The following is a 23,699-nucleotide window of genomic DNA, read 5'->3' on the forward strand; positions in this document are numbered from 1 at the left end:
CAATTGTTCCCAGTAGCATCATTCAGACATATGGTGATCATTCTGACATATGGTGATCATTCTGTAACTTAGGCTCTGGGCAGTATTCTCAATTTTGACTGCCTGTAATGTCTACGATTTTATGATGACTGCTAATAATTTGAGGTTTCCCAAGTAAAGATCAGCAAAAGTATTCAATTTATGTAAGAGGTATTTAGTCAGGCAGAAATGAATTTGCTACATGTTTAGAACCACGATTACTCAACCATGTTGCATACATTAAAATAAATGTAATGTTGATATGAAACAGTTGAAAATAGCATTTGAATTAATAAATAGATTTATACAATTTTCATTTTGGTTGCTTTCCTAATAACAGATGAAATATAAACAGTGAAAATCCATCACTACTTAAGCCAGTTTGTCTCACAGAACAACAAAAAGGGACAGTTTTCAAACACACATGTTTCCATGATATGTTGTAGCCTGTAAAATACAGAAATGAAAAGTCATATGCATAACCTTCTTCAGACTTGCAGTTCTGTCTCACAAAGAAACAATGCTTTCAAGTTCAAACTTTTATTAGATAATCTTATTAATGTTCTTTTGAGATTTATTAGTAGGGAAACTCTTTACTTTACCTGTGCAGTATAACAAGTATAACTTGGTAATCATTTTTCTCAACATCGCTACAAGTTTAAACACGGCAGGTCTCATGAGTAGTTCAGTTTTCTTGTACTTACAGTTAGAAGGATGATGAGTAAGAAGCAGCTCTGGGTTGTTTTTTTCATTGTGGAGTCTTCTTGGAGAGACACGTTGTGAATGACCCTTCTGGGAATTAAACAAACAAAAATAAAAGCATTATTGGACTTTTCTTGTTATGATAAATTCCTTGTTGTGTGTGAGCATGTTTTTAGACTTAGACTGGACTCCATGTGCGTGGTTGTTTGAGCACCCCCAGTCATACATGTGCTCAAATTTGATCTAATTGGAGGTCGATGTTCTTTAAATTGAGTCTCCTCTGTGAATCTCTGGTGGTGAGTACAGATGATGTGGGTACAGCTCCATGTTACTGGGTCACCAGCAGCAGATCAGTGTTAAGCCCTGTGTCTTTGCCAGCTGAGGCAAAACTTGGTTGTCCTTTTTCAGCTGCTTCTAGGCTAATATAGACCTGCAGACCTATGAACAATTTGGATATTTTAAATCTAACTTGCAAAATCCAGAAAGATCCAGTATGCAAATAAGTGTAATAGCAGCTCAAAAGACATGTTTATGGGCTAGGGAAAGGCAGAGTTTGAGTAATCTCTAACTAGGTGAGCAAGCACATGTGTCAGGAAGAGAATCTGGGAACAGCACGGTGGGATTACAGGTGCACAGTGCAGCAGGGTGGCTGTGCACAGACACACAGCAGTGTGAGCCCCAGCCCATGGAGCTCCTGCTTCAGCACAGAGCACTGGGGCTGCAGAGCATGGACACGACTCCACAGGCTTGAAGGGAACTGGATCAGCAACTTTCCAGTTTTCTGGGTTTTTCTTACATCAACACTTATCCGACCTGGCAAAAATATCCAGGGGCCACCAGGTATAATTTTATTGCTTCACAGCTGTGGGAGTTCATGCAAGCAAAGTTCTTTGCATTAACACATCATTTTAAGTATTATAAAAAGTCCTGCATTAAAGTGAGAAATACAGCTTTTGTGCCTTCTGACATCTCACAGGCCACTCATGCTGTTTGTGCTGAGCAAGGTAGGACATGGGGCTGTGATCACCTTCAGTCACAGCAACAGCGAGCACCCACACACCTTCATTCTTCAGACAGCTTAAAAACTAGAAGTGAGGTGTTTTCTGCCTGGACAAACAATCCTGTGAGCACCCTACACATTTGAAACCCATGAATTTAATGGGATAAAGGCACAGGGACTTGGATGCTTAGTCTAGTTGACATGCAGGGAACACCACAATGACTTGTGCAATCAGCAACAGCATTATAACAGCTTTTCTCATCTCCAAATGATCTGGAAGGGCACCCATTTTCAGAGGGGAAAAGAAATATTCCATCTAAAAAAAATACTAGAAATCTAAATGAATATCCCATCGAAAGCAGAAATATGTAATGTCAAAATATAATAAAGGTGTGGCACTTCCACTTCAATGTTGCCCATGTGGTCCAGTGGGATCATTGCAGTCATGTGTCACTGAGATTACATAAAACATAAAGTGATGGCAAAGAAGGCTCAGAGAATTTGTCTCCAATAAGGAGTAGTTTTATTACTGTCTGAACCTTCCCAGAACCATTCTGCTGTGACCGAGGTAATGCAACATGCAAATGATACAGTAATAATGTGTAGTTACACTGTGAGCCACAAAATTGCATTTGATTATTTGTGGTAGACAACTCAATTGAAGCAAAAACTAGATATCTAGATCAGAGAGAAATGCCTGAAAATGTCTGCATATTTTCCAGGCTCTTCCCTGGAGGCTGTATTGGTTCAAAGTGACAATAAAGATTAATGAAGAACATATAAACAATGGCTCTTGGACAGCTGCAGTGAGCAGATGTACGAGCACCAGGATGGTGCTGATGCAGTTACACACTGCACTGCAAAGTGTTCTGCAGTGTGGTGTGAAGCCACTCTGGTGGGTGTCTCTATTCTTGTTAGCCTCATCCCTTCTGCTGCCTCTGTAGGGATTTACTGTCAACTAGGTAAAGAGAGCACTTTGCCTTACAAAGTGTCAACAGCTTTAAAATACTCAACAGCTTCTACCGAAGGCAGAGAGCTTAACACAATACTGTCACCTAGAAAGCATAAACAAAATCAACCTCAGCTGAATTTACCTACTATATATTCCTGCACTTTCTACCAAGAGTGCCTGAAGCACCATGTGGGGTTACAGCTGGAGATGCAGGTAGATCTTATCCTCATGGGATTTTGTGAACACTTGTTATTATGTACTAAAAGAGCTATTTAAAATGTTTCTTGCTCCTGTCTCTCTTAATTAATAAAAAAGCCATCTGTAAAATATTTAACACATTATTTTTCCCTGTGTTAACTAAAATGACTGTACCATATGATACTACATAAGAGTAAATGAGTAAGAGCTATTTCCCATGCTAGTCTATTTATTTCTAGTCATTTTTCTTTTAGCCAGATGTAACCACAGAAATGACTGACATGCCAGATAAAATCCAGGATATTTTTTGTCTTTTTTGTCTTTTTCACCAGTGGCAATTGTTGAACAACAATAATTTACCTATCAAACTATAAAGCCCTTGAGTAAGAAGTTTTTTCTACTTTAACCATAAGACTGGCCCATAACACTGCAGCACACTTGGGCTGGCATCAGTGCTGGGTCAAGGATGATGATCTCATTGAAATTAAAAGATACATGCAAATACAGTGTTGGCCAATGGCAGGGCAGAAACAACAGGGAGGCAGAAAGATTCACACAAGGGGAAGCCCAGGAGATGGTCCTGTCAGCGTCCAGCAGAGGAACAAACCAAGATCTCCATGGCTCTGACCCCATCTCCAGTGATCCCAGCTCAGGCAAGCTGGGATGTGCAAAGCAGTGTGCTCAAGTGCCTGCTGGTTTGGGTCTTCTGTGTCAGAACAATCACCTTTTCACATGGACACCACAGCCCATGGGCAGCTGAAGGAAGGCTGGGCAGCCCAGAGCACTGGAGCTGCTTCCAGCAACAGAGGTTGGAACCAGAGATGAGTCTGCTCACATCATGGCTCAACCCCACACTGGCTTCCATGGCAGTACCCACAGGATGCTGCTCTCCATGTATCCTTCTGGCTGCACAGGACCACCTGACTTGTGCTAACTCCACAGCCACACTAGGAAGAGGTCAGGAAAATTGTTTTCAGCTACACAATTTTAAAGTAGATTAAAATGGGGGAAGGGAGGAAGGGAGGAAGGGAGGAAGGGAGGAAGGGAGGAAGGGAGGAAGGGAGGAAGGGAGGAAGGGAGGAAGGGAGGAAGGGAGGAAGGGAGGAAGGAAGGAAGGAAGGAAGGAAGGAAGGAAGGAAGGAAGGAAGGAAGGAAAGGAAGGAAGGAAGGGAAGGAAGGAAGGAAGGAAGGAAGGAAGGAAGGAAGGAAGGAAGGAAGGAAGGAAGGAAGGAAGGAAGGAAGGAAGGAAGGACTAGGAAATGGAAGGAAGGGAAGGAAGGACAAGGAAGAAGGAACGGAAGGAAGAAGGAAAGTAAGGAAGGGAAGGAAAGGAACGGAAGGAAGGAAGGAAGGAAGGAAGGAAGGAAGGAAGGAAGGAAGGAAGGAAGGAAAGGAAGGAAGGGAAGGAAGGAAGGAAGGAAGGAAGGAAGGAAGGAAGGAAGGAAAGGAGGATAGGAAGGACAGGAGATGAGAAGGAAGGAGAAGGAAGGAAGGAAGAAGGACGGACATGAAGAAGGAAGGACAAGGAATGGAGGAAAAGGAAGGAAGGCAAGGAGAAGGTAAGGAAGGATAGGAAGGAAGGAAGGAAGGCATGAAGGAAGGAAGGAAGGAAGGAAGGGAAGGAAGGAATGAAGGGAAGGAATGGAAGGAAGGAAATGAAGGAGGAAGGAAGGGGAAGGAAAGGAAGGAAGGAAGGAAGGAAGGGAAGGAAGAAGGAAGGAAGGAAAGAAAGAAAGAAGGAAGAAAGGAAAGGGAACTAAAAGAAAGAAAGAAAGACTGGAAAAAAAACTTCTTTAATTATTCTGCTCTGATAAATCTGCAGTGCCATCTTCCACAATACTGCTGACATACCTTTGAATAAAGAAATTTATTTAAAAATGGTTTTCAAAATAGGAATTTGAGGAGCTGTGGCTAAGTACAGAAGTGTGATGCAAAAATCTCAGTGTGTTTATTATACTCAGAAACGTTGAAATTTCACTTGCAACCTCCTTACTAGGCTGCAAGTTCCTTTGAGAGCTTCCTTTCCACCCCATGCAGCTTTCTCAGAGTGACTAGCTGGGTACATACCTCAAAGCACAAGGTCTCTATGCTTTCTTACGCAAATAAGTCTTGCAGACCCTCCTGGGGAGTGCCTTGCCACTCAGCACAGAAGGCACCCACCTGCTCTGCCTGCATTAACCATGGCCTGGGAAATGCTGGGCAGGCACCACTGAGCAAGGCACAGGCAAGCCAGCAGATGCTGCTGCTGAGTGTTTAAGGGGTTTGGATCCAAGCAGGAGGTTGCAGGTCTGTGTGTAGCCAAACTTGCAGATAGTTTTGAGGAAAGTAATAAAATGATCCCCCCCACTCCCAGTGGGACATTTTACCACTGAGTTCCTAATTTTGGCTACTGCTTTGGGCCAGGAGTGAGCTGCACATCACACTTCTACAATCCCAGGTCTTGTGCAGACCACAATTGTAGTTATAACCTCATCAGGCACAGGAAATTCCAGGTTAATCCCCATCCCTGACATGGGAGTAGAGCCAGTCCTTTCTATTTCTCCGCACATTCTCTAGCCATTACCTGCAATAGTCTTGAAATGATTTAAGCAGCACCAGGATCTCCTGGCATTTCCAATAGAAATGGTAATCACTGCTCAGTTATTTCTCATATGCCAGAAAACTGGTGACCATCAGCCCATCAGTCCCAGGCAGAGAGAAGGGTCTCCTTACAGCCTCTAGTCAAGGGTCCAGAGGGATGAGGCAAGGCAGAAGATTATTTGACTGTCTTCTACTCCTGTACTCCCTGTGGCTTACCTTTGTACAGTACCTTGATGTTTTGTCTAACCTTCCTTTTTTTTAATGGGAATCCTCAGGGAAATCAAAATTCCAAATTCTCAGTTTCTGATGTCAGGCACGTAAAGGCATTGCAACATTAAAATTGCAGTTATCCAGGACACTTGCTGCTTATCTCATTCATTTTGTGAGGCTTGGAAAACCAAATGCTCAGTTGTGTGATGACTACTCAGTAGTTATTGTAACAGATCACAGTTTCCATTAGCTTGGCTGGTGGAGATTGTGAACTGCATCTCGAGTGTGTGCTATGTTAACAAACTGAAACTATCAGCCATGACAAATAGGCAATTTGAAATAGGCAATTTCAGAATTACACAGAGCAAATAACCAAATAATTCTGCTTTATCGATTGATTTGGATTACATGGGAGCTGCAATGCTTGGTACTTCATTTTTCTATTTAAAACCAGTCAACAAAAAGGGGCTATTTTACCTTAGGTTTTTCTTCAACCAAATCCTTTTCAATAAATAGGAAAAAAATATGGAGAAAGTAGCTACAAACTTGCTTGTGTCCATTTTTAAGGTAATCACAAAGTTTTCTAAGTCCCCACATTTCATATCAGAGCAGCCAATGTGGTCATACAAACTTGCAAGGAAACTGAAGATGGTGAAGATGGGAAACACAACAGAGACAAGTATGCTTTGAAAGAACAAGAAAAAAAAATAAAAAGCAAGAAATATGCTTTGAATTGGAATTATTTATCTAGGACTTCAAAATATACAAGCCAAATTATCCAGAAGATTTTCAGGAAAGGTTGAACATTTTATGAAACAAAAGCTAGTAAAGCATCAAAGGAGTTAGAGGAGCTGATTCCTTCTACCTGCCAGAGCATAACTTAGGAGTGGAGTGTGAGATATCTGCCTGAGCCCTGACACAAATCCCATCTGTATTACATGTAGGTGTGGGTGGGTGAGGTATTTTTGCATCTCTAATGTCTGTGAATAGAGGGTGATGCCTACTGCTTTTTAGTAGCCAAAAAAACCCCCATTGACAAAAAAATTCCTAGTTCTTCAAAGCTTAGTAAGCCATTGGCAATGACCCTCTTGGCTGTTGGACAAGGGGTTTTATGAGGTTGCAAGTAAAAGCAAAGAAAATTTCAGGAAGAGACTAGCAAAGTATTTCAGTGGATTTGTTGGCAGACAAAGTTTGGAATACTTACACAAAGCAGACTGTGTAATTAGTTTCAGAGAACTCAGTTTTAGTCTTCTGCAATTGTCTTCTATGAAGTATTTTAGTCCAAAATATTAACAGCATTATGTGAAGAATTGCATACCAAGCAATTCTGGAGTTCTGCATCTACAGAACCTTCTGTATCTTGCTGCATTTCTCTGAATTTGGTAATATCATTCTGTTTTACCCAGAAATAGTGACTGAGGGACAAGGTTTTATGCCTCTGCACCACGGGCTCTGGCAATACAAACAGTGGTTAAAGGGAGGGATTTAGAGATGGAGGAGATGGTGAGTAATAACAGCACATCTGCCCCTGCATAGACCAATTGAAGCTTTTGTGGAATTGAAATTAAAAGAAATGTGACTTGGGCTTTTGCAATGAAAGAAGAAACAACACATGCAATTATACTTTTACTTCAGCTATGATGCAGTACAGAGAGTAGGTCACACTGTGACTCTGAAAAATGAGTCCATTGCCTTCTATCACTACTCAAAGGATGCTCTCTTGAAATAATCTCACTGTTACAAAACAATGATTGCTCACATAAGAATTACATCAGGATCTCAGCACCCATCAAAGTATCATAGAATGGTTTGGGCTGGAAGGGGCCTTTAAATATCATCTAGTTCAAAACTCCTCTGCTGTGGGCAATGACACCTTCCACTAGCCCAAGTGTCTCAGGGCCCCATCCAACCTAGTCTTGAACAGTTTGGGGGATGGGGCATCCAAAACTTCTGAGCAACTTGTTCCAGGGTTTCATCTCCCTCACAATAAAAATGTCATCCTAATATGCAGTCAAAATCTACCTTATTTCAGTTTAAAACAATTGATCTTTTCCTGTGGCTACAGACCCTGGTTAAAAACTTTATCCCTGTCTTTCCTGTTAGACTCTCTCAGCTACTGAAAGGCACAATTAGGTCTCCCTAGAGCCTCCTCTCCTGCAGGCTGAAGATCCATCTCTTTCAGTTTGTCCTCACAGGAGGCAGCTCCAGCTCTCTGATCACCTTCACAGCCTCCTCTGGACTCATTCCAGCAGGTTCTCATCCTTCTCACGTTGGGAGCCCCAGAGCTGGATGGATTCCAGGTGGAGTCCCACCAGAGCAAGCAGAGGGGCAGAGTCCCCTCCCTTGACATATATGCCATGCTGCTTTGGACACAGACCAGGACACAGCTGTCACATTGTTCATATTGATGGTGAAGGCTTTACTCTTTTGTAGTTTTTACAATCAAATTTGAAATACTGAAGTTAAATGTAAACCTTGCGGCTCTGAAGCAACACAGGAGATTTTACTAGCTCTGCTTTCAGCAATATTTTAAAGAACTTGCTAAGTGCCAGGAAACATTACCATGTTAAAGTCAAATATTTCCAATCTGTGGAAAAAAGAAGCAGAAAAAACCCAGAAAGCTGTGTAGCAAAGCAGAGGAATAAAATCTATAGCAGAGATTCCTGCTATTTTGAGTGCTGGAATAGTGGGCAGATGAAAGCCACCACACTGCAGGAATGCCTGGTTCATTGCTGAACACTCCTCAAAGCAGAACACTTCCTTGCCATTTTGCTACATCATTATGAACCTCTAGTTTAGCATGGCACACAGTAGCACTGCATAATTTTTGACTTTTAGGCTCAGCTGTGAAACATCTTTTCAAAAGTGCTTGCAATTTTTGGAGGACTTTGCAGCTAAGCTTGTACAATGAGAAAATATACAATTAACTAATTTTGGAGACAGTGCAGCTTGGACACAGCCACAAGCTTGGGATGAATACTACCCTGCTGTAAAACAAAGATTTCAAAAGAAGTGCATACATCTATGTCAGGCTAAAATCTTTTGCATAGCCTGCAAAATTAAAGCAGAAATTTAGAATTATTTTCTCTATATATCATATTTTAACAAGGAATACTGCTTCCACAGTCCTTATCTTCTTCAAAACAACTTCTGTGTGTAAGATTAATAATATTAGTGCAATTTAAAAGAGGAATTGTGAGGGTACAGCTAAATATAGATTGCTAAAGAAACTGGAACACTACACAGTTTCAGTCAAAACTTTTGACGTAAGGAAAAAGCCATTTTCATGGTTGCCTTATAACTTAAGCTGGAACAGGATCTCAACTGTACTGCACACACAGCCTAGACCTTACATACCAAACATGCCTGTCAATGTATTTAAAAATACTCCAATAAACACTTGATTTCAGTGGAGAAAGAATATGATGACAAGGCAGACTTTTATGGACTTTGGGAACACACATAAAGAGTTAGGGAGAAGCAAGAAAAACTGCAGGACAAGAAGTGAATGTAAGGTAATTTTTCCCATTACCAAATTCTTTCTGTATCACATTGGAATAATCTTCAAATAATTGGATTAATGTAACCTCATACATGGCATTCTTCCCCCTTGAATAAATACTTTGTTTTGGTCAATACTTTCTTGATATCATATATTGAGATTTTTGTTAATTTTTTTTTCCTTTTCCAGCACATACTGCAAAGAAAAATAGTCATTTAATATTTATTTTCAGTCAGTTCCCTCTCAGTTTTCCATTTAATCCTTCCCCAGGCAAATTCCCACTGGTCTTTTTTTTTTAATCCCAAGCATACATTCCTATAAATTATTTGAAGCAAGTGAATATTTTATGGGGTGGGCAAAAAACCAAGAAAAATACTATAAGTTCTTATTATGTCAATGTTTTTATATAAGTCATATAAAGTGTGAAAAATCCTGTGAATAAATTACTTTAAATCAAATGCACATGGCATCTATTTAAAGCATTTTGTTCCTACTTGGCAGAATAGCCCATGCTGCAGCTGGATGTAGGTTTCAATTCTACCTCAAGAAATATGAGCTACTTGGAAATAAAGCATTTTTGTTGAATCTGGTTCTAATTTTACAGCAGTTTTGCTAATAATGAATAAAAATTTTGATTTTGATTTGAGGTCAGGGCATATCACTGTTGATCTCTATGGGTTGTAACTAAGGTATTTTAAATTCTGTACTAGAAGGAGACAAGTTTTGGGACATTCAAATCCTCTTGTGACAGTCTCTGGAGAAGGCTTTTTGTGTCTGAGGTCTCAATGAAATTTTAAAGATACACCAAATGGTTTGCCTGAAGAATTTTTACCTCTGCTGATACATCTTGCTTTACCTGTACTCTTAAATTATTATATCTACTGCAACACTGGTACTTCTGCATCACACCTACCCTACAATGAGTAGAAAATTGACCCAAAGCTGTCACTGCATTTTAAAGTATTTTTACATCTAATCTAAACATTAATAAAGATAAAATAATGTAATGGTTAATGGGGATATAAGGAAAAATTGGTAAAAATAAGATTATCTGCATTAGTTATTACCAGTTATTTGCATATCATGGCTGTAGTGCTTGGATATTGTGTTGTCCTTGTCAGGAATTATGGCACCATTACTGTAAAAGGTTAAATTGAATGTAACTGTCTAAATTTCCAGTTTCAGTTAGGGCAAAATCTACACATTTCTCCCTCAGGCATTATACATTCATTTCAGAAGTTCAACAGGGCAATTTACATACAGTAAAGCACTATGAACTGACATTTTCCCAAGAGGTAGCTATTAGCAACTAAAATTTCTGTGGAAGGCTTCCAGACTAACACACATGAAGAGATGTGCTTTCAATGAAAACTAGGCAGGTGAAGTTCACAGTGCTTGGGTTAAAATAAAGGGTAAAATGGGTCTTTGCCAGGACTGCAGAGAGAAGTTTGCAGTTTTCTTCCTGGTTCCTCTTTTTATCTGTAAGTTACAGGGGATCAGCAAGGAATACAGATGAGGGAATGGGAATCACTGGAACAGTGAAACAAGTCATTACTGGTGTAACTCATATGCTCCAAGAAAATTTTATAAAATTTAAGTATATATATACATATATAATATATTTGCAGGAAAACAAGACCAGCAGATGGTTAAAATATATGGTGAAATGTGAATGTGCCTTGTGAGCTGAAAGTTTGGTCATAACTCACTACCAATATTAATGATGACCTTTCAGGGACATCAGCTGCCAGCCGTGCAAGCAGAAGCTCTGGTGACCTCTGCCTCTGCTTATAAATATTGATAAGTAGAAGAACTTTCATAATCATTTATGGGGTTGAGAGTCTCAGCAATACCTTCCACAGATCCTAAATACACATGGTTATGAATAACCAGCCATTTATCACAAAGGCTTTGGTGGAACCCAAGGTCCATGGAAAAATCTTCATTTTCTGGCAGATCAGTAGCGGATATAATATTTTAAAAAAACCCCAAGAGAAATAGTGAAGCATGAGAAAGCCAGTACAAAAGCGAAACAAGCACTTTCACCACAACCTTCCCAGCTAGGAAAAGCAGAGCAGAGTCTTTGGATCTGCAAGTCTTTGCATCTTTCTGCCAAGATGAACTATCATGAATAAGTTGTTGAGAAGTTAGTGAAGGTGTGCTTGTATTAAGCTGCATTTATTACAGATCTCTTCCTATCCTGCATTCCAAGGACAGCAATGAGGGTTTAGCTGACTGTCACAGATTACAGGCTGTTGTTTTGCTTTTGCTGTCCATTATGCAGGGGGTAAGATCAGAGCCAGATCCTCCAAAGTGTCAAGGTTCTCACTGCCTTCAGCAGAACCACCCTTCTGTGAGCCCTGGATTTTTCTTCTTCCATTACATGTGTTGAGTGGAGCTCTGAGGAAGCTCTGGGAAGCTAACCCACACAGCTTGAAAAGGAAAAAGGCATAACATGAGAATGATTTCTTATCACTTATGTTGGTTCCTCAGAGCCCATTAAATGGTATTCTGATTTTTTTTAAATTGGCCTCTTGGCAATGTCACTGTCCCATTTGATATTACTGTTATTATTTTAAAGTTAATTTATCTGATTTTGGTCTCTTTTCACATGTTATTTTGTATATGACATTCTAGTCAGACAAAAAATGTGTGGCCTAATTTTGTGCTGTAAAGGTCACCAGTGGGGAGCAAGAAGCATCTTGTTAGCCAGAGCCAGTCAGAGAGGCTGGGGGTAAAGCATCATGTGGTTCCACCTGCTCCACTGCTAGCACTGGAAGCCTCTGGGGCCACTGAAATTCCCAAGCAAATATCTGAAAATCCAATTACAATCACTTATAATGTATTCTTTAAGGATGCCAAAAATAACTCCAAATGCTTCCTTATGCCAAGGTTTGCTTTTGGTAAAGTCTTGATATACACTGGCTGAAGCCTGTCTTTAGCAGGGTTTTTTTTTTTTTTTTGCTGGGGCAGATGAAATTAATTTCTGGCTCCAGTACCCAAAGAATTCAGAACCAACCCCAGAATGACATCTGAAGTCACTAAGGACAAGCCTCCAAGTTTTGAGTCAGCTGAAAACAGAGTCAATTTTCTTTTCTGAGCACATTCCAGACCCATGCAGGGGCCAGGGGGCTGTTCTTGGTTTAGCATATAGAGCTGGAACTTGGATGCTTATGTAACAACTAGGCTTAGGGTTTCCCCAAATCTTCCTACCAAATCCAGCTGCACAGACAAAGGATAATCTGGATCACAAAAGATCAGTTTAAACAAGAAAATGAATGCCTCCAATGTAGCAGCCTATTTGTAGGACTTTTCAAAATAAACCCCTGGAAGTAGTTTGTAATTCTCAGCAAGATTTTTCCTGCTACACCAGAGGTTGCCAACTTTAGTGTTTATTTCACTGGCAATAAATTAAAAGACCTGAAACTTTAGACTCTCTGTGATGTTAAAAACTTCAAATATCCACCCACGACCTAAAGCTTTCATGGAAAAATAATGGACAGTCTCTTCCATAAATTACATTGCCAGACAAAAAGCCTTCGTATGGAAAGTACTTTATATATCAGATAGAGGACAAGAGGGAAGCACATTTGGATGAGTATTAAGATTCAGAAAAGATTTCTGATGGCTCTGGAAAAGTCAGAGCAGTCTTTTCAAGAGAAGCTACAGCTGACCTTGTCATCCTGACTGTCTCATTAAATCCAGATGTGTGTGTGTCTATGGGTGTGTGTGTGAGCTTCTGCAGAGATGTATAAAATCAAGATGTAGGGAATTTAACAGAGCCTAGCTATTATGAGATCTATAGAGATCATGTCTTGAGGCCTTTTGCCCCTCTAGTGTTTATTTGGCCTTCTGGATCTGGAAAGATCTCATGCTTTTATTTGCTTATTAGTAACTTAGAGCTTTTGCCTAAAGCTTGCCAAGTATTCATCCTGATGAAGCACTTGACCTTTCTATGAAGTATATCTTTCAGACATCACCAAATTGAAAATTGCCTAAAGAATATTTTTTTCTTAAACAATAAAAATATTTTTAGTTATGTCTGCATTTTGAATATTCTGCACTGTACTTAGCACTTCATTAAGGAAGCAAGAGGCCCAGCTTTGGCTTCTTAGAGAGAAATCTGTTTTTACATATCACATAGCTCACATATTGCACAAACACAAGCAAAAATGCAATGCAAAAGCCATGTATTCTATTTGTGGACTGCAAAGAGCATCTGTATATTTTTTCTTTAAGATAAAAATATCCTCCATATTTTAACTATTGCGGTTTTCTTATGAATTAATTTTTTATTAGTATGTACAAGAAAATACCATTTTAGTAACCACATTCAGTGATCTCATTTGAGCAGGTGTTTCACATATCTACAAGCAAAAGGAAAAGGAATTTTTTAATTGAGGAAGGCATCACTGTGAAACTAATACTACAGTTTAATAGTACAGTTTACAGCAAAGACACGAATAGCAGAATGTGCCTTACTGTGCCTATATGTCCTAAAACTTCTTCTTCCAGACCTTAAAGTCAGTTCCCTTCCCCACATTTAGCATTTTCCCATTATCCTTTAATTCCTTTTCCCCTTGCATAATTTTTTCAGAAGATACTATTTCCATCTTATTTAAATACAGTCATAATTGTATAATGATAGCACAGAGCATAGAATGGAAAATCTGGTGCAATATGAATTTTGCTTACTTTCAGTGAATATTGTGCTGCTTCCCATATTGTTTCAGTAAAACTCATATGGAATTTATCTCAAAGCTTTACATCCTATCTAGCTGGCTGTATTATGTCTGCAAAATCCCTTTGTTATAGAATTAGGATAGTCTTCTGGAGCTCTGGTTATATATTTCTGCTCCAGGGATCACACCACGACAAACTCATTCAACTTTCTCACTTAATGAAAAGAGTTGGTAATCCAGGCTCAGTTGCAATCAATCATGAATCCCACAATCCCTTTGAAAATACTTCAAAAGAAACAGCAAAAATATCAACAGCAAAAAAAAACCAAGCAAACAAATTACTCAAACCAAAACAAACAAACCACTAAAAAACAAACAAGCAAATTAACAACTCCACAAAAGCTTCTTTGGAAACTGAGTTCTGAAAGAACCACTGTAAGAGGGATTAAATGCATTCACATTGTGCAGTTCAAAGAGCTGCCAGGCAAAGAATGACTCAGCCCGTGCATCCATCTGGGTCAGCCTTGTTTAGGCACAGCTTCAGAAGTGCTCCCCCCAGCAAGCTGCAGCTGGAGACCCACTGCAACCCCCACCAACATGCACTGACACATTGCCACTCAGACAGAGGGGCTGCTGCACAGGGGACTGGGTACCTGCTGCTGAATACCTCTATGTATCTTTTAATCTACTGCAGCTGGTATAAAATAACAAACTTTGACTTTTTGTGGTTCTTGGGCAGCATCAAATGCATGAAACTCCACCAGTGTCATCAAAATATGTGAGTGGTCAATGACAATAATAAAATGTATGGATTTTGCTGGTTTGAAGTGTTATAATTATGACAATCCTTTCTTTATCATTCTCCTGTAATCATACTGATAGTAATGGGAGAGGATGTGAAAAATCATACTGCTCCTAACAACAGTTGCTCCTTGAATTTTTGTATTAACTCTTGCCTTTTCAATGTCTATTGAATAGTACTACTAGATTGGTTTGCTTACTCCATATTTGAATTAGAATAATGGGACAAAATCAAATCACGAACTAATTTCCTGACTCACATAATATATCTTTATACCATTTCCTCCTTATGTGATCAGGTCTATGTCCAGTAAAACCAGCTTTTGGTACAACACTCCAAAGGCACTTAAGTTAATGGGCAGATCCTGAATCCTGCTCTTGGTGTCACTTTTCTCATTTTGACTGAAAAGTTTTGATATCTGTAACTAGATCATTAACTTGGTCTTTGATCATTAGCAGCACAAATCTGGCTTTACTTTCATGAGTTCTGCCAGGAAAAGTAGAACATATGTGGAAAAAATAATCAGAGTATGAACCAAACTATGATCATTACCTTTGACATGAAAGGCAGCATAAAAGACAAAACACTTATTCCATTCTGGCTGACAAACTGCAGAAGTCAGGAGAGGACTTCAAACATAAAGTAGAATCCTTGCCAAAAGCTGCTTTTACTTAATCAGAAAGGATTGGGCTAAAGCCAACACATTGACTTCCACAGGGAAATTCAGATGCATAATTCATGCAAGATGATGATAGGAAGACAGATGCTTGGAGCTCTTGAAACTAGGTCCCAGCTACTACCAGGACTTCTTCTAGCAGATACTGAACCCACTCCTTAGTCTGATAACAGGTACTGAACCAACTCCTCAATCTGAGGATTCAGCCAAAAGGATGTGACACAGACTTGTATCCTGGCACTGCCAATATTCCTGTGTTCAAGAGGAATAGACTGCATCTCCCAGGTTTACAGTGCTCATATTTCAAGAGATGCAGGCTGTGTACCTGGGTGGGAGAACTTCAATACTATTCTGCAGGACATTTAACTAAAGACACTCTGAAATATGCACATGAAATGAATCCTCTGTGTTTTGTCTTGGTATGGAAAGGTGCTGCTTGTATAAAAGAGCTCCTGGGGAAAGACCCGAGTGCATTAGAACAGTGCCAAAATTCTGAGCTCTGACCCTAGGCAATCATATTTCAGTCTCTCTCTTTCAAGGAAAGTATTAGTCACATACCATAACAAAATTAGCTGTTTGGGTTCATTAAAAAAAATAGCTCATTTTATATTGTAGTTTTTACTTTATATAATTTAGATTCTCATTTAAGCTGTGAGTACATTATATATCAAGCAAATCTTGAGTAACATCTCCTACCTGAAAGACTAGAAAATGTTTGTTTCTATGTGATCAAATGCTGCTGATTAAAACATGAAGCAAAGCTTAGATAAAAATAAAGATTCTACTTGGAAGATTAGGAGTTTTTTACATCTCTTCTGGGACAAATCAGTAACAGTCTTTTCTCTACACTAAAAGTTATTTAAAAGCTCTGTTTCTTGTTTCTACCAGGTGCACCTTATTTTAATTTCACTCAATAGCTATTGATTGGAAAACTGCTCTGCTGTGGTGAGATAGTTAAGGAGTTACCAGCAGATATACAAAAGAGCCTAAACCCCTCTTTGTCTATTAAGTGATCTTGGAATTATTTCACAAAACTTCTGTTTGGGTGTGTTGAAAATCAATGACCTACACTTAGTGCTGTAATTTTAACTCTCATTATACTGCATTTGCATTTCACCTTTATTTTCAAAGGAAAGACAATAAAGTGATGATATTGTTTTGGAGCTGGTCTTGGTGCTGGACACTCAGCAGTACATAGATCCTTCTTAGCACAACTCATCAGTGCTCTATCTTTATTTAACATGGGCTCCCTTTTCCAACAGTTGCAGTGACAGTTCTTTGGAAAAAATGCTAATTTTGTAGTAGTTGATCTTTTGAAAGATCAGGACTTTGAATTTTCAGCCAGCAAGTCTGTATCTTTCTGTTTGCATAAGACTTAACCATTGTAAAATAAAGTGATACTGTCAGCACTGGGTACAATAGAGTCTCACTGGGAATTCTTGTGCCAGGATAGGGGCCAGTGGTTCAAGCACATGTCTATAGCTAAATAAATATCTCATATGATATTTTAATTATGGAAGTAACAGTTTTGGGAAAGATTGTTTGGCAACCTCAGGTTCTTCAGTGTGGGACTTTAAGCACTGGATTGCAGCATTTATAACAGGTAAAAATTTGAAACAGTGAAATACAGACTGTGAGACCTCAAATATCTGAAATAGGCAAAGTTTTCTGGTAGAAATCACTGTTCTATTTATTTTCACGTGAATTGATGTACTCAATTAAACTGATTTTTAAATGAAAAATAATTTTAAGTACCTTAATTTTTGAGTGTGGCTTCAAGGCTTAATTCCAGTACTAAGTCATTAATAATATTATAAACTGCTGATTAAATAGGAATAACCATCTGGCCCATAAATGCAAATTAAATGTAGCAACTGTTAAATTACTATCAATTTTGAAGTTGCAAGCAATATTGTTTCTGATTTAACTTTGGCCTTACTTTGGGCCAAGAGTACTGTTCAAACAAAGTCAACATTTGGTATTGATTTCAATGAAAAGAAGTTTGAAGCAGACAGAGAAAAAGAAGGTTGTTGCAAAGGGAAGGGCAGTCTCCTGCAGAGAGCAAAGCTGACAAAAAGACAAATCTCTTCACTCATCATGGATTTCTAGCTCAAACATCCTCCCTGGTAATTGCAATTCTGAGCTGGGGCACACAGCACTGTCCACACAAACAACCATGCCTTGCTCAAATCAAATGTAATAATGAAGGATTGGGAATAAGTTCACTGCCCTGCTTAATTACAAGTGTTATAAAATTCAACAAAACCTTCATACAGACTTGTTGCTACCACACTCTGACATAAGTTTGCTCTCCTGCTCCCATCTCCTTCCATAGGCTGCACAACCTGAAGTTCCAACAAAGCCTAAAGTTTTGTTCTAAAGCCAAAAGAGATTTTAAATTCCACAATTTGTTAAAATCACGGGGTCAAGCTGTCTCCAGGATGCAGGTTCTGAGTCTATATGAATATTGGGCTATTTCTTGAAATTTTGTTTCAGAAGCCAAGCTCATGGATTGGCAGCTCACCAAAGTTAGCTGTCAGACATAGAAATAAATTCTTGTTCTGAGGAGACAGAATGAAAAAGCCTGTGGATTGTGACAATGTAATACCAAATAGAACAGTCATGATTTCTAATGCCAGCACATAAGATAAGCAATATCTTTTTGTATTCCTGCATACAAATACAGTATTTTTCCCCATTTTATTATCTACTACTTGAACAGGACTTTGCACCTTACCTGAAGGTCAGTTAGCAAAGTATAATGGAAAAACTTCCCCAAACAGCTTTAAGATTGAAAAAAAAAATACTAAAAAGGGAATGAGCAAGTGTAAAAATTAATGCAATTCTCTATACTGATAAAGTTTCATCAGATAATAGCATCAAACACATTCTGTTGGTACTGGTAGTTAAAGAAATTTCACCTGAGCTTTCTAAATTAATATGGACTATCATTTCTGCCTTTAGGCTTATTTTTTTATTGAAACCATGCAAAAAATTTATATTCCATCAGAAACAGAAGCAAAGGATTGTTTTAATATTTGAAGTGAACCTAACAGCAACTTCACTTTCAAAAAAAAGCCTGGCAGAGACAGTTAGGCAGAGATCTACACCTCGGTTCTGTACAGCAGTCTGCCTAGAGATTCTGGTTAATAAACACATTTGAGGAATTAAATCATTGAAATTTGCATCATTTTAACACTATTTAGGGACTTCCAGAGATAAACATTTGCTTTGTGATGCATTAAACTACATCAGACAGCTCTTGTTCAATTATTATAAAAATTGCACTCTTACAGAAAATACACAGGATTGAAGTACACAATAATCCTTTGAAGTTTTGAATGCTGACAGGACAGTGCCTTCTCCACTATGGTGACAGATATTTCACACCAAAGAACATGCCATTATCTCTTTCCCCAAAGATCAAACCATGCATGCATTTTTTAAAAAAGTTCTAAAAATAGGCTACTCCACCAGTGCCATACTGGTACCATGAACAGGTACACCCAAGGAGAGTAGATTTTAAAAACAAATCATAATGGTATCTGTGAACCTCCTTGTAAATTCATATTTTCTAGTGTTTTGTCACCTTTCCTTCTGTCTGTACGTGTCATGTAAGATTTTTATATCCTACCATCCTTGATACACTTAGAGAAAAAAAGGTATAAAGAGAGAACCAGACCCTAGATGCAACATTTTTTGTGTTCTGGAAAGAGCTATGTGGAGATCTTCATACTTTCTCAAGCACAGCAAATGTCCTTGGCTAGTAATGCTGCAAATTACCACTCAAATGTTTAATTCCCATTCATTTTGTCAGAATGAGGGGAAACAGTTAAGGCCTCCAGTGACTTTGACATCTACAGATTTAGAAATTATTGTCAAGACAAGCGTAACCCCCTTTGTAAATGTGCAAGGAACAGAAGCAAGATAATATTTATCAGCCTAAGACCTGAATTGCAGCTTTCTGTACTCTGTGGAGAAGTGTTAATCGATTTTTCATACAAAAACAAGAACAGTATTTCCTTCATTATCTGAGTTACAATGAAAAATGAAAGGAATTTGCAGTCTTGGGATGGAGCATGAAAACTATGTGTAGCCTTCATAATACAACAGCCTTAAAGTTTTCACAATTCTCTCTGCAGATGGAAAGCAATAGATTACTTCAGGATAGGATATTGGGGTACAGTGCTAGCTAGAGATTTTGACTGAGGAAGGAATAATGTTGGGAAAGGTGGTAATTTTTTGTACATTTACAAGGATATTTGTTCAGAAATAAGGGACAGGATAAAAACAATCATAAATTTTAACAACAAATCTAAAACTAAGACCAAAGAATATTAAAATTATCATTAAATAATCATCTTTTAATTAACTAGATATCTGTTACAAATAGCATATCTATATTTTATATGATGTAAGGAATTGCAAAACCTGTTTTCTATCCCTCCTTGAGATAATATTCCAGTGCACTCTTTAGAAGTGGTGAATATTCTGGTCTTATTTGATTTAACAGTCTCACACTAGAGAAAACCTTATTTTTGTTTGATAAGTCTGGGAAAGGCACAGGGAATTACTGTGAAAAGAGGTTTGGAGCTAATCCTAGAGAAAAGAATCCAGTTTTGTTGGTGCATACAGAGGCTCTGGTACGAGTTGCAGAGCAAGGCACAGGCATCAGCAAGGCTCTTGCCCTTTTAAATGCAATATGAACAAAATCAGCACGTCTTTCTGTATGCCTCTGGTCTAATTAAACTGTTTCCCTGAAACAACTGTTTCCCTGAAACTTCTTCCTCTGAAACAACTACTGCTGGTAAAAGGTGCAGACAAGCCACCAGAGCAGTGGAAACAGATCTGAGCCAGTGCAGCAAAATATGAATTACTAATCCTGATACAAGTTGTTTTGTCTCCTTTGTGTGGAATAAATGAGAATGACTCAATTTCTAATGTGCAGTCCTTCCTACTGCTGGCAAGAAATATAATGGCCCAGATCATCTCCATCACTTTATACATGGAGGAAAACAGGATACACATTGTAAGGGACCTTGGGGACTAGAGGATAATCCAGTACTTTCGAGGATCAACTCAGTATCTTCTACTTTTCCTCATCTAGAAAATTTTACTTCTGATCTGGTTTCTTGCTGCATCATGTGAGAAGTTGGGAACCAGAACTAGGGCTGAGCAGCTGTGCATGGCATTAATTCAGGCCTGCATGCAGCTTACCAGTGCTTCTTCCCACAACAAGCATTCCCAGAAAAGAGCTGTATAGGGAGAGTAAAAGTGTGCTGCCCATGGCATGGATGTCAATGCAAACAGTGAGGCAGCTCTGGGCTGATCATCATGTGGATTGGTACCACTGCAACTGGGATGGGGAGCCTCTCACACACAGGGGACACAGATCAAGGCAGAGAGGATTTCCTTCTGGCAGCAGATCAAGGAGACCTGAAGGGAGTTACTAAAAACATTCATTTTTTATTAGGCTCTTTCTCACTAACTTTTTTCAAATTCATCTGTCAGAACCCCAAGATCAATTTATTTATAAATGTAGTTATGCACTTATCAATCAGAGAATTGTATTTTCTGTACATCCAGACTAAAGTGAATCACCACCACAGAAATCTTGCTTCAGTGGGTCTATGAAATACACTAATGTGCCTTATTCTGTTTCGTGTCAGCATATCTGTCCAACCAAATTACACTCTTCAGAAGCTACACAGTTCAATGTCAAAGCCTTTTTAAACAAATCAATGCCATAACCTTTAACAAAGAGCCAGTCCTAAAGTTCCACATGGAATGCTTTCCTTGGAGACACAGAACACGAATAATTTAAAATTGAACAGGATAGATCCTCATCCTTTGCTGTAAGTAAGAGGGGGTTAATCCCATACATGGCAGCATTACCACTGCAGACAACTACTTTTTAAACTCAAGAGAAAAACAGCCAGGCTAAGGTACACAACCTAGAGAGTGCCTGGTCTGTTAAGTAAACCCTATTTTCAGTAAGAATATGCATGTTTGAGTTGACCCATCCATGGAAGTGTTCAAGGCTGGGTTACAGCAACCTGTTTAGTCATATCCCTGACTAAAGGGATGGTGGAACTGGGTGATCTCTAAGGTCCATTCCAAACAAAACCCTTCTACAATTCCATGATTAATGAAATTACGATGAGCAGTCATCAAAAATCTTCCTTGAGGTTTAAATACAAACTCTGAAACAAAACTGTACATGGAGTCTGCTATTTCCCAGACCAGTTTCTGCACTCCCCTGGAAATGTTAGGCATTTGTAACGCACTCATTATAGACTGGAGGATTTTCCTGGCCAAGAAAGGAAATGATTTAATCAATTTTTCAGAATAAAAATGTAAATCATGCTAGTTCAACATCTTGATTACTGTATTATAGCTATGATTTGTATCCTATCCCAAATAATTTTGATGCCAAATGCCCAGGAATCCATCTACTCATAAAATAATGGTTATTTTCTTTTACCCATCCCTTACTGCTATATTGCACAGGAGACAGGGATATAATTGGCACTGGAATTCCTAACAGGAGGTCAGTACATAGCAAGCAAAACCTTGGCAAATAGAATAGCCTAGAAATTTGTAACAGCAATGCAATGCAAATTAGTGTCAAAAGTTGGCTCTCACAACAGGCTCCATTATCTCAGTGGCAGGAAAACCTGTGTGGCAACACTTGATTTTGGCAGGCATATGAGGCTCTAATATGACTAGTATTTTTATATCTCTTGCTGTTTTAAATGTTTTTTCATTTGCTTTAATTTTTAATGCCACCTGTGAAAACCTAGAGCTCTACCTTTTGTCATGCTGGTGGTGTTGGTGCATCATTGCTCAGACACAGGCAGAAAAGACACATTCAAATATTTTCCTTTTAAAAGAGTTGAGTGTGGAACTTGGAGACCCAGCTAGAGAATTACAGTGGAGAAGCAGCAATGTCCCAACCAAGATAAGGGAAAAATCCCACTTGTGAGCAGAGTTGCAAAAAAAATTCCTTGTCAAGAGTAAGCAAATTAGACTGGCAGGTGTGGTTAGTCTGAGTCACCACTGCATCCCAAAGGTTCTCCCTCTGTGAGACAACTGATGCTGTCCTTGCCCAGAAATAAGTGTGCAGGTGTAACCTAATTCTTAATGAAGATGATTAATCAACATAATAATCCTGAACCTCAGTCTGAATTGTGACACTGTGACTCATATTAAAGAGGATTTTACTTGCCAAGAAGACACATTAGCTTCCATGATACCATTCAAGAGATAAAGGTCAGCTCAGCATGAACACAAGTGGCATCAAGGCAGCATTCCTTTTCTTCTGGTGCTTCAAAAATTCAGGGTAATCAGATATTAGAAAGAGCACAACTCCCTTCAATAAAAGCCCTTCTTAGAACTGGTCTGATATCGCTAGTGCTGCAAATTGCAGTAGTAAGCAAATAAAGAAAGCTGCTGCTCTATCTGAAGTGCAGGTGGCAAAGCATACATTTCTATCTGAGGAAAAGTAAAGTATTGTAAAAAAATGATATTTTTCTTTTATTTTGGTAGCTGCTATGTTCTTGTGTGTTAACATTTACTATCAATTTAAGTTTTAGAACACAAAACAACTATGCTGAGATTATTATGCTAATAAATTTGTGCCCAATCTTTTTAGGTTATTATGAGAACTTGCACTTTCCTCCTCAGCATCTTCTCTCTGCAAAGACACTCTCAAAAGATGCCTGAAGGTGAGAGATGGGCTGAGGAATATGAAATGTCCCTTGACAATGACACTTGACAAGTCTGGTCTTTTCATGTTAATATTCTTTTTAAACATGGGAATGTTAAAAGCACTATAGCTTCCAGGTGGTATCTGGGCTGTACACTCACCTTTCACTTCATACTCAGCAAGACAGGTATTTGTAGGACATGATTCATTCACATTCTCTTTTAAATTTTTATTCTAGGGTGAAAAAAATTAATACATTTAAATGTCTGGTTTTACATAACCTATGCATTTCTCCATTGGTTCCATGGACATCATATCGTGGATTATGTGAAACTGCAAAAGATTTTTATTTACTTTATTTACCTTTCTCTTAATTTGAATCATTATTGTTCTTTTGAATGTAAATGTTGTCATTGAGTTTGAACTCCAGCCCATCAACCTGTCTACATCCCATTCTCCACTGCACAACAATGCAGCATGAGGACCTTTCAGGATGGACTGAAGAATCATCTGCCATAGAAATGCCAAGGTCACTTGAATAGAGAGTGATTTGGAATATCTAGACTTAGAAGCACTGGAATGGACAAGTTCCAGGAGAGATGTAGCAGTCACCAAGATTCCAAGTCATTTATGTGCATTTTCTCAGGGCACCCAGCACCAAGGAAACAA

At 38.7% G+C, this 23,699-nt stretch overlaps 1 protein-coding gene across 2 annotated transcripts in view; it reads right to left on the bottom strand.

Moving 5' to 3' along the window:
- Nucleotides 1-23,699, bottom strand: part of CALCR (calcitonin receptor) — a 147,122-nt gene that overhangs the window by 64,292 nt on the left and 59,131 nt on the right. Inside the window, exon 2 of one of the 2 annotated variants that reach the window (XM_079301024.1) lies at nucleotides 723-807. In XM_079301024.1, coding sequence (XP_079157150.1) covers nucleotides 723-770 — 48 coding nt within the window. In that variant the 5' untranslated portion in view covers nucleotides 771-807. Of the gene's footprint in view, nucleotides 1-722; nucleotides 811-23,699 lie in introns of both variants that reach the window. The other variant, XM_079301023.1, reaches the window with a different exon arrangement.

The sequence above is a fragment of the Erithacus rubecula genome (assembly GCF_903797595.1).
Source record: "Erithacus rubecula genome assembly, chromosome: 3".
NCBI classification, from domain to species: Eukaryota; Metazoa; Chordata; class Aves; order Passeriformes; family Muscicapidae; genus Erithacus; species Erithacus rubecula.